Raw genomic sequence first — 14,184 nt, 5'->3', positions numbered from 1 at the left:
TAAATGTGGAATTTCAACATAATTGTAACGTGGAAGTAGTTTTAAGCAGATCTGAATAAGTAAAACTAAAAAAGATACGTACAGGCCAGATTGAAGATTTCTTGATCTCCGGCGCAGAAAAGAAGAGAATATCGAAAAATACCCACGGTTTAACCCCGTCAATCAATTTAATAAAAAACCAGCTTATATCACCAGAACTACGAGAAAAAAACGTGGGTATTTTGGACCAAATGCTGCCAAAAAAAATATGTTACCTTCAAAACAAAAAAAAAAAACTTAAATTAATTGACATATGATATATCTATAGTTAACTAGTTGTGCAGAGGATCTGGGCAACTGGGAATCTTCCTTTTGTAATCAAGAAATCTTCCATCTTCTGTTCTGTTGAGATCAGAAACTCTTCCATTGAAATAATCTTTGAAGATTTGCGTTTGATTCCTGCTTGGTGTAGAAGATTCCACTGTCGAAGCTTCTGCTTCATGTGCTGTAGCATAAGAATCATGTCCTGCCAAAACCCTGATCGCTCCGGCCTTGTTCGGGCCGAGGGCCCGTATATGAAAAAGTGAAATGATTAGGAGGAACACCAGAGACGGGTGCGTGAGTATCGGGCTTTTCTCGCCGGAAAATGACATGGCAGGTGAACCTGTGAATAGGGTTTCTGTATAAAGAAAAACTCAGCACACTTCAGCTGCTGATAGTAATTAATTATAAAAGAATACGATGGTATCTTCGAGTTTGAGGTTTTGGGTTGAATCTCTTGGCCCTTTTGTCTCCATATATTGTCTTTCTATAAGAAAATGGTTCGAGTACTTGTCCAGTGATCGACGGCTTTGTGAGTTGGATAAAAATATACATAAACCACTGTTAAAATATGAAAAGGAGTGATGTGCAAGTTTCACTGGTCAACAGCTTTTCTGTTGTAAAAGTCATAGACAAATATGGTAGGGTGTCTTCATTTTTGTTCACGAAAAAGAATCATTTATGCCTAAAAATTTACAGTAAAAAGCTTCTCAAACAAATCAATCTGTTTTAAGAAGTTAAACGTCGGTACATTTTGAAATTTTTTTACTAGTACAAAGACTATTTTTAAATTGCTAGTGTCTGTAGTTTTAATTAGCTACGATTAATTTGCTATCAGGTTATAAGTTAATTAAAAAAATGAAAGGCTTTTAATTTGTTTAACTTGATACATTTCTTAATTTGTTCTTTTCAGGTTAATCGTGTAAACATTTTTTCTAAAAAAATAAAATTTTCCCGAACCCCTTTAATCGACAATAAGAAATAATATGACATGAACGTAATAAAAGAAAAGGGAGCACAGAGTAGATCTAGTCTATTTACCAGATAGATTTGACCAGATTTTCTCGACGGTGAAGACTTACGTTTATAAGAAAATAATAAACAGGCAGCCAGAGTTTGACTAAGAAATATATGGCCCCGCGTCGGTGAATTTAATATAGTTTGCCGTGAATACAAACACGCGCGGTATAAAATCGTGTGGTTATATATTACTATTTCTCATATTAAAATTATAATAATTATATAACGAAATTAATATATATTAGGCAATATAGAAATAGTATTTACTATATATAAGATATATATAAAAAATGCAGGTGCTTTTATTAAATTGAATCCACATGTTTACAAAAGAGTGAGTCTCATGTGAGACCGTCTCACGGATCTTAATCTGTGAGACGGGTCAACCCTACCTATATTCACAATAAAAAGTAATACTATAAACATAAAAATTTATATTTTTTCATAGATAACTCAAATAAGAGATTCGTCTCACAAATACGACTCGTGAGACCGTCTCACAGAAGTTTTTAACTTTACAAAAACATGAGACTCCGCTGATTGAACGGGAATCTTTCTCAAGGCGTTATAAATAACTCTGTTGTCTACGTACCATAAACAACAAATGACATTTATAAGGCTTTTTTGTTTTTTTTTTTATTATTTTTTGAAATAGCAACGTTCTTTGTATTTCGATACATAGGACTATAGGAGAAAGACACTTTTGTTTTTACCAAAAAGAGTCCATTGACTATAATTTCCTCTATATATGTGTGTGTGTGGGAGATTTTTTTTCCTATTTCCGCATATTAACACACAAGAACTTTTGAGGATATATATATATATATATATATATATATATATATATATATATATATATATATAAATTTATTATTTGCTACATAGTTAGCGATTCAAACATCATTCTTTTGCCAATTGCCATATATGTATATATATTTATTTATTTATATATGTATATATATTTATTTATTTATATATGTATATTACACGTAGTCCACTATTATTGACAATAATTTTTTATGGGGCCATAAATTAAGACTTTCTCATTAGGGTAGATATATTTTAATATATGTACGTGGTCGTGACAAATTTATTTCTCATCTATTATTTTCCTAATTCAGACAAATAACTTGGATATATTGTTTTGGAAAAATAAATATATATTACATTACTGTTCCACATGATAGGCGTAACAGTTCCATGTTTACGACTTTTTGCTCCTCACCCCCCGAATAGAAAACAAAAAACAACAGATAATATTATATAATATTGTAATTTCTGCAAACTCTATAATTACTACATACTTATAAGAGTAAATTTTTAAATACAACAAGTCATTTAATTATGCAAAATGAATATAAAAATATTTAATAATTTAAATGAAATAAACGCCCTATCTTTTCACCCACGTACGAAAACATACAATACTTCAAAATTGCGAACCCCAAAACCAGGATTGTCAGATTTTTTAAAAAGGACTTAAAAGTTTTACATAAAGAATTCTTTGTTTTTTTTTTAAAGTTAAAAGCATTATTTGTTGAAATAAAAAATAGGTAATCTGATCTTCTGGAAACCTTTTTAAACTTGTCCCTTAGATCTTTTCCTCTCTTGGTGTCTTTTTATTGTTGTTTTTACCACATTAAAATCTTAAGGTTGTCTATTCCATAAATTTCCTATTTCTATTTGCCATTTTCTCTCAAAGGTGCAATAACTTTCTTTCTCCTCATATACCTCTAACATCATCCACATTCGGGAATGTTATAAAGTTCATCGCCTCATTAAAAGATTTGAGTTCGACATAACATTATTTGTGGATAACACTGTCTACTCATCCATTTTTATTTTTATTTTACATTAAATAAATACATTTTCGATTCTATTTACATTGTTTAAATGATTATCTCAACATTGATATTTTTATTTCTTAATAAGTATTTATAGTTTGATTACACGGTAAAAATTAAATATCATAATTTATATATAAAATTTTGAATGAATTATTTGATTAATAAACATTATTCTTTTAATAATATTATTCTTTTAATAATAAAAGTAAATTAGAAGAAAAAAAATACGAACATTTGATATTAAATGAATAATACAACTCTAAGCGCAAAATTACTGATCCAAAGCTACAGGAAGACATTAAAACTTAACAACAAAAAAATTTAGCAAAAAAGACTGAAGCTAAAAGTCGACTTAAGGGTAACTTTGAATCTTATTTTGAAGATACTGGAGGATCGGAATCCGATTTACCTTATTACTAAATATCTATTTATTTTCAATTTTTTTTATTTTTCGTAATTGTTGCTTATTAGTTGTTGTTTCATAATATTTGCTTGTTTGACATTTGTACATTTTTTTAACACATTAAGAACTTAATTTGCTCGTTTGTTAAATTTACAGAAGTATTAAAATTTTGTAATCAATATTTTATAATTTTCAAAGAAATCAGTTTAATATTTATTTATAATTTAAAAGATAAAAAAAATAAAATTTATTATTTAATTAAAATATAAAATAATAAAAAATAACAAAACTATTTAAAAATGCAAAAAAAAATAAAAATAAATAAATAAACACAAGCTGCGCCACATTTGGAGCCATTTCTAGTGTTGTTCCAATCCAGCGTCCAATGCGGTACTGGAGATGATCTCACACCACATTTACAACTAACGTACACTACTTTCTGGAAACATACTGGACGATTGTACACTGTCCCTTATTGATGATAGCTATATATTCAAATTTTATTAAAACAAGCTACTACTTTTTGTAAAAAAAAAAATTGAAAAATGTAGAAAACACAAGAATAAACAAAATTGAACAATTTACTGATTAAACTAACTGTGATATAAATTGAGCAATAATTTTGGAAGTAAATTTTGACAGCTGAGTTTAATTTAATCTTGAGAAATTAAATTGTTATTTTTTTATCATCTAAAATGGATGCAACATTCGCTTTCTACGGAAACATTTGTTTAAAGAACAAGAGATTAATTCTATTTGAAATGGGTCGAACGATGGAGGACAGGAGGAGCCAGTTTTTATAGTTTTTAATTTCCTTTTTGGACGACAGCCCAATTTAACTATAACTCGGGTGGGCTCTCTAGTTGCTCATAGAGGCCCAAATATCAATGGCCTTGTCTGCTTTTGATTTTGGTGTTGGCTAAATTTTACTACAAGATTTTTATTTTTTTGTTAGTGCAATTTCTTATTCTGATCTTTCGGGCAATGATATCATATCACAAAATAAAAATATTATGCATTAAGTTTAGATTAAATACGATAATTTTTAAGGAGGAAAACAGATTGAATTAAATGTAACATTATATCGAGAGAAACGAGAAGCATGGTAAATATACTTTTGGGAAAAAAGTAAATGAATATCGCGTTTATTCTTATTTCTATAACCCAAAATAAACGCGATATTCATTTACTTTTTTCCCAAAAGTATATTTACCTTTTAAAAAACATGATCATTATATATATATATATATATATATATATATATATATATATATATATATAAAGTTTTGATATCCTGCACACCTACCGTGCACATCTTTGTGAGCACCTATGAGGTGTCACTCACCCATTGGATGCACAATTTTTCTATATTTCATCACATCCAATAGATGAGTGACATCTCATAGGTGCTCATAAAAGTGTGCACGGTAGGTGTGCAGGATATCAAAACTATATATATATATATAAGACGATTGGATAAGTTCAATGACAAAGTCAAGGAGAGAGAGGTTTGACATCTTCCTCCCAAAGAAAGCTACATGTATTCTAATTCAAGGCTCAATCATGGTCAAATGGAGTAATCAGATTCATCGCTCACAATCATTAATAATTGTGCATGAAAAGAATGATTCAATTAACATTCTTTAAACAATCATTATACATACATACATATATACATACGTACGTACAAAGTGAATTTGGCTACAAAAACATGACAATTTCTGATTTTACAGCTTTCTCCTATATCATATATCCTCTGTTCATCTCTTAATTACAACAGTGCAAAGAGGGGTTAGGTCTCATTAATCCCTTCCTAAATGCCATCAAATTAAAATTTATTTTCTTGACCAAAACTTCACTCATACTTACATTATATATCTATGAAGCATTGAATTTAGATTATAGACACTTCCAGAAACATGCTATTTACAAGACACAAACTGATCCAAAACAATTTCCTAGTACTCGTACCAAAAGTGTGTCCATGATGAGTTCTTGTTTCATAATATAGGCTCTAAGCCAAGGCGGGGATGCTGCGGTTGCGCCTATCTCGGTCAAGGCAATCAAAACCCTCGATCCTCACGGCTGGATTTATGAAGTTAGCCCGAATGAATCCCCCCTTGCGTGTGGAGGATGGGGAAGGTGCCAGCCCGGATGGGAGCGGAATGGCTAGTGGGGAAATAGGGATGACTTTTTCGTGACCGAATCGTGAATCTTGAATTAGTGGGTTAGATACCCTGCTCGGTGGCGACCCCGAAAAAAAGGGAGGCGACGAGGCTATTTGTGTGACTGATTGGCCAGCATAATCATCACCCTGTGACGGATACAAACCATGAAACCAAGCTTTAGTTAGATCTAGAACACGGAAATCATAATAAAATAAATCAAAACAGTCTCGTTTCAATAAGTCCTCACATGCAATTTGGTATTGATTTAAACAGAGTAAGATTTTAGAATTGGCAAAGAAAATAGTACTTAGTTACGCATCATTAAAGCTTCAGCTTTGTTTTAAACCACAAATACGTTGGCACGTTTTAGTTTTGCTCGGCAAGTATTCTAACAATTTAGCCAAAATATCGAATCAGTTTTGCAGAATTTATTACGCTCAAATTCGGATCTCTCACAAAATTAATTGCCTATCTGATCCCTGAGTCACAGGAAATCAAGAACAAAGGAACACACCTTGGCACGGATGATGTTCAGCAGCTCATTTCCAGCTTTTGCATCACAAATCTCAGGCTGATAACTGTCAATCAACAAACAGAAAATATAAAATAAAGAAATCAGAACCTATAAAATTATTACAACATAAATATCATGAAAAAGAAAGCAGAAGTAACAAAATCAACCTGACGTGACATCTGAAAGCTCTCGTTGAAGAAGGTTCTTTATGAGTGGCGCCGACAGGGCTGAGCCGCCGTGGCTTGGGGCAAACCACCGCTGATCTATTCATCTCTTCATAAGCAGTGAAGGCGTTGTGATGAATTGAGTAGGGACTCATTTTACTCTTAACTCTTAAGAGCTTGAATCAAACACCTGATCGGTACGTTTTTCACAAGAAAGATGAATTTGTTTTTTTAGAATCTACAATGGATAAATAGTAGAAGTTTAACGTAGAAACTTTTAACTCAGAATGCATTTTTTTAAAATATTTTGTTTGAAGCCAAGAATGACGATCTGGTCAATCGGGTAAAAAGATGAGAAGCCCAGAAACAAGCCGGCTGAGATTTTTGACCTTTTCTTATGGACAAAGAAATAAGTTCAAATATTTTTTTAAAAAAAAAATTGGAGAAGAAAACTATGACACGATAAACAGATCAAACAAAAAAATCTTGTTTGACCGAGGTTATTTTATAATTTTTTCTCGAGGAGGGGTATGGAACTCTTTTCCATGAGATTTCAGAAAAATAACTGAAAAAAATATTCCGCGTATACATCAATCAACTCAGGACTGTTAAAACCAGCTGGAAAAATAAATTCCGTGGCCACAGAAAAGATTACTTCGAAAAAGCAGAGGGGAAAAATGAAATTCAGCTCCACGGATTTAATTCATTTGCTAATCTAAGAAAACTTTGAAATTGCATCTGGGCTGAACCAAAATTTATAAATCATCACAAATAACTACATAAAAAATTCTCCAAAACAGAAAGAGAGCCTTTCTAGAACTCTCCCACCGAGTTTACAAGTTACAACTACTACAAAAAGCTTAAAATTTACCTGTAAGAATTGTACAAAATTTTTCTCCAGATTAGAGGATCCGATACAAAAAAGAAATAAATAATGGAGAAAAGAAAAGGAGAAATAATAAGTGCAGAGAAATCTATCTTCCTCGAGCGAAGCTAGAAGAAGGTTCAATCAATAGGTTGAACTTGAATTTATAGGCTTGAAGAAGAAGAAGAGGGTTGAATTCGAAAAATAGAAAACGTTAGGCGTCAAAGTGTTATTATGCTCAATCATGGATAGTGCGTGGGAGACATCGACGGAGACAAGGCCGAAATCAGAACATTGTCCTACTTTTTTTTAAAAAAAAATCATAAATAATAGTCAGCATTAATTTTTTAATCAAATTAATTGGCGGAGAAAATAGCTTTAATTTTTAAATCGACTAAATTGGCGGAGAAAATGGCACTGCAAATTACTCAATTATAATTGACCGACAAAAAATATAATTGTATATATATATGTTTAGAGTGAGTCTCATGTGAGACCGTCTCATGGATCCTAATATGTGAGACGTATCAAACATACCTATATTAAAAATAAAAAATAATACTTTTAGCGTAAAAAATAATAATTTTTCATGGATGACTCAAATAATAGATTCGTCTCACAAATTTGACTCGTGAGACCGTCTCACTCAAGTTTTTGCCATATGTTTATTAAAAAAAATACTTTCCCTCTTTATTGTTTTGCAGCGATGGTTTTGTTGAGTATATGACATTACAGAAATTATGTGGTGCGGATGTTAAGAGTATACTAGCAACCATTTTATATCAGACAGCTTTGGTCCTTTGTTCTAAGTATAAAGCCTTTGCAAACTCCTCGACTTTTGTGAAATGTAACAGATATGCAGCTAATTTTTTGACGTTGGTACGGTTTATTTCATCTTATTCATGTGAATATTGTCCCTGTGATATGATGGATAACCAAGATTTGTCCATTATATTTAGGCCCCAATTTTTTTTTTGAAATTGTATGTGTGACAAGTTCTTACCCGTTGAAATGAATTGAAGGACTTGCCCACATAAGTAGGATCTCATTAACCGTTGGGTATCGTAGGATATGACTGCGTTATAAGAAACATCTTGGTTCAGTTGTGGTTGCAATTCACGACAATCTACCAGTGTCTGTCATCACTCGATTGTTGAAGCTCTGGGGATCAGAGAAGCCCTCAGTTGGATAAAATATTTAGATCTTATAATATGATAATCGAGTCTCGAACTCTCATAATGCTGATGTCTTAAATTCTACGTCATCAGAATCATAATACTTCGGTATTAAAAATAATTTTTCATGAGTTAAGTCAAGTCGAAAATCTGTATCACAAATTGATCCTTGAAACATAAAACTTTAGCCATTTTTTGATAAGACAAGATAAGCCTATATATAATAGTTATTTTTGACATAACATACTAATTATATGTATATTAATCTTGAGAAAAAAATATATTTATGTAATTTATAATTGAAATGTTTTTAGTTATTAATATTAATATAATCTAAATATATATTTAATATTCTCTTTTAAATTGAAAATATTTTTTAGCAGGAAAATAAATTTATTATAAATGAATCTCGAATTTGGAACCAATAGATTGATCAAATAATTTAAATATAGAGATTGAATAATAAGATGAAATTTTAATTATAAATTGCTTACACTTGGTTTAAAATTAAAATATATATAAAAAAACGCGTCTTAGTAGATGGGCCTTTTAATTTAGGTCGGCTAGCCGGTGGATGGAACAAAGCGCCATATAATACAGATGCAACAAGTTGGTTTGTTTCACCCTGCCCCGTGCAGCACTGTCTATATGGATAATGAACGGTCCGAATCACTCCATATGAGTGATCCAGACCCATCTCTCTGTAAAATAAAAAAAAATTGACTCGAAAAAATTCGAACCGTTGGATCGACCCCTGCGAGCACTACGGTCGACCGAACCCAACAAGTTTGTGCTGTATTACTTGTACGTAAGTCATGTACAACTGTCAGCAGCAAATATACACAGTTCGTTCATCTTTATTAGCTCTTTAAGACTAATAATTTGATAATAATCGATATTCCATCAATTAATATATACATAAATATTGCAATGATTGAGGTCCGAATCGCTATTAAATTCTTCATCATAATTCTCAATTCTTGTTTTAAACAATTTTCATGTTTATAAAGCTAATTATCATTTTAAAATATGGTTCTCATGAGTACTTCCACATTACAAGCAGTGGCGGAGCCACATAAACATTTATCCAAAGTTCGGGTGGTCCAATTTTTTTTACAAAAAATTATATGTAAATTTCGGGATAATATGATATTAGCCCGAGTAGATCAATGTAAAATATTAAAAGATTTTAGAACTTAAAATCCTAACCCGGACATAACCATGTTTTTGGCTCTGCCACTGATTACAAGGCAATAAAATTATATACACTTTGACCAAATGACAAGCTTTTGAGAATCAGCTCAAAATTCTCAACTCCACACTTGTATTGATAGAATTATTATATCCATGCGAATAACTACATATTTTGACTTAATAATAAGCCTTTGGTCCCAAGTCCCTCCCACATATCTGACGAAAAAAGTGGATTTTTTTTAAAAAAAATTAATAATTCATATAAAAAATATGGAAATGTAGTGTAACAAAAATATTCAAGTGGTTTGTGCGTACAGAGAATTGCATGTATTGTCCGCTACAAATAATTAATTGGTAGACCCAAAATCTCGGGAGATGTCGGATCGAACATGTAAGTTCAATATTTTCAAACAAAACGGAGGAAAAGCAACAGAATAAATTATTTAAAAACGATTTCACATGATAAAATTAGGTTGGGCGGACAAACCACAGCTGTAATTCACTCGGAATGGGTGATATATAACTCATTGTTTTATTTAAGTGATGAATTAGGATCGTGTATATTTATAATATCTTTCTAACAAAAATATCCGTATTTATAATTTTTTTATTTTTTGAGTACGATTTCTTCAATTACACTGTAATTTTCGGATATCAGTATTTTTTTTAGTTTGCCCCATGTCACTTTTGAAAAACTATGTTAAACATATATATAATTTAAACAGCACACAGTAGTTATAAAAATACCAATATTTCTGTAAAAATATCGGGATATAAATTATATCGGGAGGCATATTTTTACAAAATTTTTAATAAATTCAGTAGAATTATTACAACACGATAACAAAATACATGTGATCCAAACCCAAAATTAAGAGGCGTCGCTCAATCATTTTGAAAAATAAATGGGAAAAATAAAAAATAGATTAGGCAAAGAAACGTGGGGATGGAGTTTGGTGGGGAAACACACCACGTTTGGGTGATACACTTGCCTAAAACAGCTTGATCCCTGAAAACATTATAAAAATAAAATAAAATGCAACATTGAACATATTATTTAAAATATTTTGCAATATGCTCCATTTTATCAACTTACCAAGTTGAGTCTACAGTTATTTATATAATTATGTATTCATTAGGGGGTAAAAATATTTTTGCTATAAGTTTTTATTCAGCTTCTCCTTGAATAAATGGTTTTAAACATGACCTTAAAAATAAGTTTACTAATGTCCAAAATATTTAGGTGTACAAAATATTATGATTTGTAGATCATGTGATGTGAACATATATTATTTGGATAGTAAAATTACCAATACAATAAAATGTACGATAATTAAGAATTCAAAAAAAAAAAAAGGGTGTTAAAAGCACCCGCATTGATTATGGTTATAACATCTATCACCTCATCAAAAATCGTAGGGTCCACATGTCACATACACATTATATTAAAACACTTATTCTCCCAAACTCATTTTAACATTAACACTTATTATTTGTAGGTCCCGCTGACATATTCTTACTTTACATTAAATAGATTCAATTTCAAAATATTTACAAAATTTAAATCATTATTATTTTATATAAATAATAAAACATTTTTATATATTTAGTACGTAAAATTATTTTATTTTATTTTATGAGTGTCATTTATTAAGATTAAAAATTTATTATAAACTTCAAAATAAAATAGTACAACATATAGAAATAAATAACACTTGCATAAAAAATATATATAAATTAAACTTAAGAGAAGATGCAAAATAATAATTCAAGGATTGTTGTTATATTGTGATCAAATATGTTCAACTAAGTCGGCACGAAGTTGGTGATGCATATGAGTGTCACGTATTTCGGAATTTGTTCGGAGATATCCATGAAATCCTCGGTTTGAGCCCTGGACGGGTTGTGCAGATTCGTCACCTTCATCGTTGTATCAATTTGTCACGTGAACCCCTCATCTTCAAGAATCATGTTATGTAAAATAATGCATGCTAACATAATATGTTTTAACTTTTTTCTGTACCAGTAACGAGCTGGACCTCTGACAATTGCCAATCGAGCTTGGAGCACCCCAAATGCTCGTTCAACATCTTTTCTTACAGACTCTTGTCTTTCCTTAAAAAGCCTCATATTGGGATCCTCCGGGCAAGGAAAAGCCTTCACAAAAGTGGCCCATTCCGGATATATTCCATCTGTTAAATAATATCCCTTCGTATATTGAGTCTCGTTGACCACGAAATTAATCTCTAGGGCATTTCCTTGCATGGCATTATTGAATATGGGAGATTCGTATAACACGTTAAGATCATTACGTGAACCGACGACACCAAAGAATGCATGTCATATCCACAAGTCTTAAGACGCGACCGCTTCAAGCACGATTGTTGGTGACCCATCATGGCCTCTTGTAAACTGGCCTTTCCAAGCAACTGGACAATTTTTCCACTCTCAGTGCATGCAATCAAGGCTGCCCAACATTCCAAGGAACCCGTGCCTTTCATCATGCATTTGAAGAAGACGTTGAACATCATCATCATTTGGCCTTCTCAAATATCGAACACCAAATAGTTCAACCACATGTCCGCAGAACTTGAAAAGACATTTGATGGCAGTTGATTCACCCATACGTAGGTACTCGTCAAGATGGTCGACCAATTGACGAATTGCTGCCGTGCATTTTTGCAGTGGTGACAAGCCTTTACTTCTCGCAACATCGTCTCTTTGCTGAAAATACGATAAACGATTCTCAAATGCATTCACTATTCGAAAGAATAACTTTCTTCGCATGCGAAATTGTCTTCGAAATATTTGATCTTGATACACCGGGTTTGTGGAGAAATAATCATTAAAGAGCCTGACATGCCCGACTTCACGATTTCTTTCGATGAACCTTCTTTTTCGCCGCATCACGTTATTACTTTGATATACTTGAAATATTTGTCGGCTTTGTTGAAGTATCAATGATATCAGCTCTTTCCCTGGATCATAATCTCCGTCATCGACTTCAACTTGGACTTCGTTTTCACTTGTTGAGCTTGAGCTGGAACTAATGAAATATTGAGACATTTTGGAGTAAACAAATTCAAATCTATGTATTTTCCTACTGGTATGTTTGTAGAATGAAGAATCGTATAGCACAAGGTGTCTATATATATTTTCTTCTCAATGGCTATATTCCAAAGGCTACTTTCCAACGACCAAATTTGCAATGGCTATATTCAAAAGACTACTTTGCAACGGTCATATTCCAACGGCTAATTTCCAACGACCATGTTTGCAACGACTATATTCCAACGACAACTTTGCAACGGCTATATTCCAATGACAAATTTGCAAGAGCTATATTCCAACTACTACTTTGCAACAAATACATTAATTGACCCAAGAGTTACATTAACTGAATAAAAATTACATTGAATTAAAATTACAATAACTGAAAATTACAATAACTAAATATTAAATATTCCATCTCCCCCTAATCTTTTGACATAGACGTTCGTGGATGATAAGTTGCTCGTATGTCATTTGCGAAGTATCTTTCGAGAGGATTGCATATTCTTTTAGCTGAACTTTGGCTATGGCAGTTTTTGCTTTCATCTCCTCTACTTCGAGTTGTTTTTGTTTCATTTCAATTTCAGTTTTTTTTATGCTTATATACTCAGTAAACTTTGCGAACATATTGTCCAAATTTGTTGTCATACACTCCATGTCCGATTTTGTTTTGCCTTTTCCCTTTCTTTTTGATGTCTTCTGACCCATTGGACGATTTTCTTCTTCGTTGATGTCTACATATAAACTAGCATCTTGGTTGGATGAAGTGTTGCTCGCTCCCGACTCCGAGGTCTTTGCCTTCTTTGTGCCAACAAGGTGATCAACGGACTGTGGAATAAACATTAGACGGAGAATAGGATAATAAAAAGAAATATTCAAAATAAATTTTATATGAATAAAATAGTAGAGAGAAGATTTTTAGCGTGATTTAAGTATTTGAATGATTGAAATAAGTTGTGTAAGATGATATGTATTTATAGCTAATTTTTTTTATAGCCGTTACCTCATTTTTATTACCAACGGCTAATTTTTTTGTAAATAAATTCAACGGCTAAATTTTTTTTATAAATTAGCCGTTAGTTAATTCAGATTGGAATTTTTTAAAAAATACCAAAAGATCACATTGGTATTTTTTTATTAATGAGCCGTTGAATTTGTATATAAAAAATTATAGCCGTTAGTTTTTTTATAAAAGAATTTTATAATTTTTTTTAATTTAGATTGATTTTTTTAAAAAAAATAGAAGAAAAATCAAACAAGGAATTGAAGAGCTACAGTGGCTAAATTCCCAAACTCACGCACTGTAAGGGAGCGTGCAAGCATGGCCAATGGATTTGAGTATGGCGCGTGTAAGCACGAGCCAGTATGCGTTTTATAATTTGTCAAAAAAAAAAAATGGAACATCCGTTCAAAGATTTTAACGCGTTGGTGATGTGGCATTTATTAACTCTGACTCATATTGGTTGTTTTTTCAAATTCAGTG

The 14,184-nt window shown here is 31.5% G+C and overlaps 2 protein-coding genes across 3 annotated transcripts; both read right to left on the bottom strand.

Moving 5' to 3' along the window:
• Positions 1 to 5,195: 5,195 nt before the first annotated feature.
• LOC140809991 (uncharacterized) lies at positions 5,196 to 7,462 on the bottom strand. Of its 2 annotated transcripts, none has more exons than XM_073167779.1 (4): positions 7,288 to 7,462; positions 6,420 to 6,606; positions 6,253 to 6,316; positions 5,196 to 5,884 (listed from the first exon to the last, which is right to left on the bottom strand). In XM_073167779.1, exons 2-4 carry the CDS (start codon positions 6,569 to 6,571, stop codon positions 5,585 to 5,587), a joined length of 516 nt encoding a protein of 171 aa, XP_073023880.1. In that variant the 5' UTR covers positions 6,572 to 6,606; positions 7,288 to 7,462; the 3' UTR covers positions 5,196 to 5,584. The 2 variants fall into 2 exon arrangements, with proteins under 2 accessions (XP_073023880.1, XP_073023881.1); XM_073167780.1 differs by having other exon boundaries at positions 6,420 to 6,582; positions 7,270 to 7,423.
• Positions 7,463 to 12,098: 4,636 nt separating this feature from the next.
• LOC140810532 (uncharacterized) lies at positions 12,099 to 12,716 on the bottom strand. The gene has a single exon (XM_073168366.1). It carries the CDS (start codon positions 12,714 to 12,716, stop codon positions 12,099 to 12,101), a length of 618 nt encoding a protein of 205 aa, XP_073024467.1.
• Positions 12,717 to 14,184: the final 1,468 nt, after the last annotated feature.

This window comes from Primulina eburnea, chromosome 13 (assembly GCF_022965805.1).
Source record: "Primulina eburnea isolate SZY01 chromosome 13, ASM2296580v1, whole genome shotgun sequence".
Classification (NCBI taxonomy): Eukaryota; Viridiplantae; Streptophyta; class Magnoliopsida; order Lamiales; family Gesneriaceae; genus Primulina; species Primulina eburnea.
The sequence above is the reverse complement of the archived record's forward strand: the minus strand, read 5'-3'. Positions and strand labels throughout refer to the sequence as shown.

Excerpts from the sequence above, each read along its gene's own strand:
- LOC140809991 (XM_073167779.1), bottom strand. The coding sequence starts at position 6,571 with ATGAGTCCCTACTCAATTCATCACAACGCCTTCACTGCTTATGAAGAG. Across the intron at positions 6,317-6,419 it reads GCTTTCAGATGTCACGTCAG|TTATCAGCCTGAGATTTGTG; the intron begins GTTGATTTTGTT and ends GTTGATTGACAG. Across the intron at positions 5,885-6,252 it reads TGAACATCATCCGTGCCAAG|GGTGATGATTATGCTGGCCA; the intron begins GTGTGTTCCTTT and ends TATCCGTCACAG.
- LOC140810532 (XM_073168366.1), bottom strand. The coding sequence starts at position 12,716 with ATGTCTCAATATTTCATTAGTTCCAGCTCAAGCTCAACAAGTGAAAAC.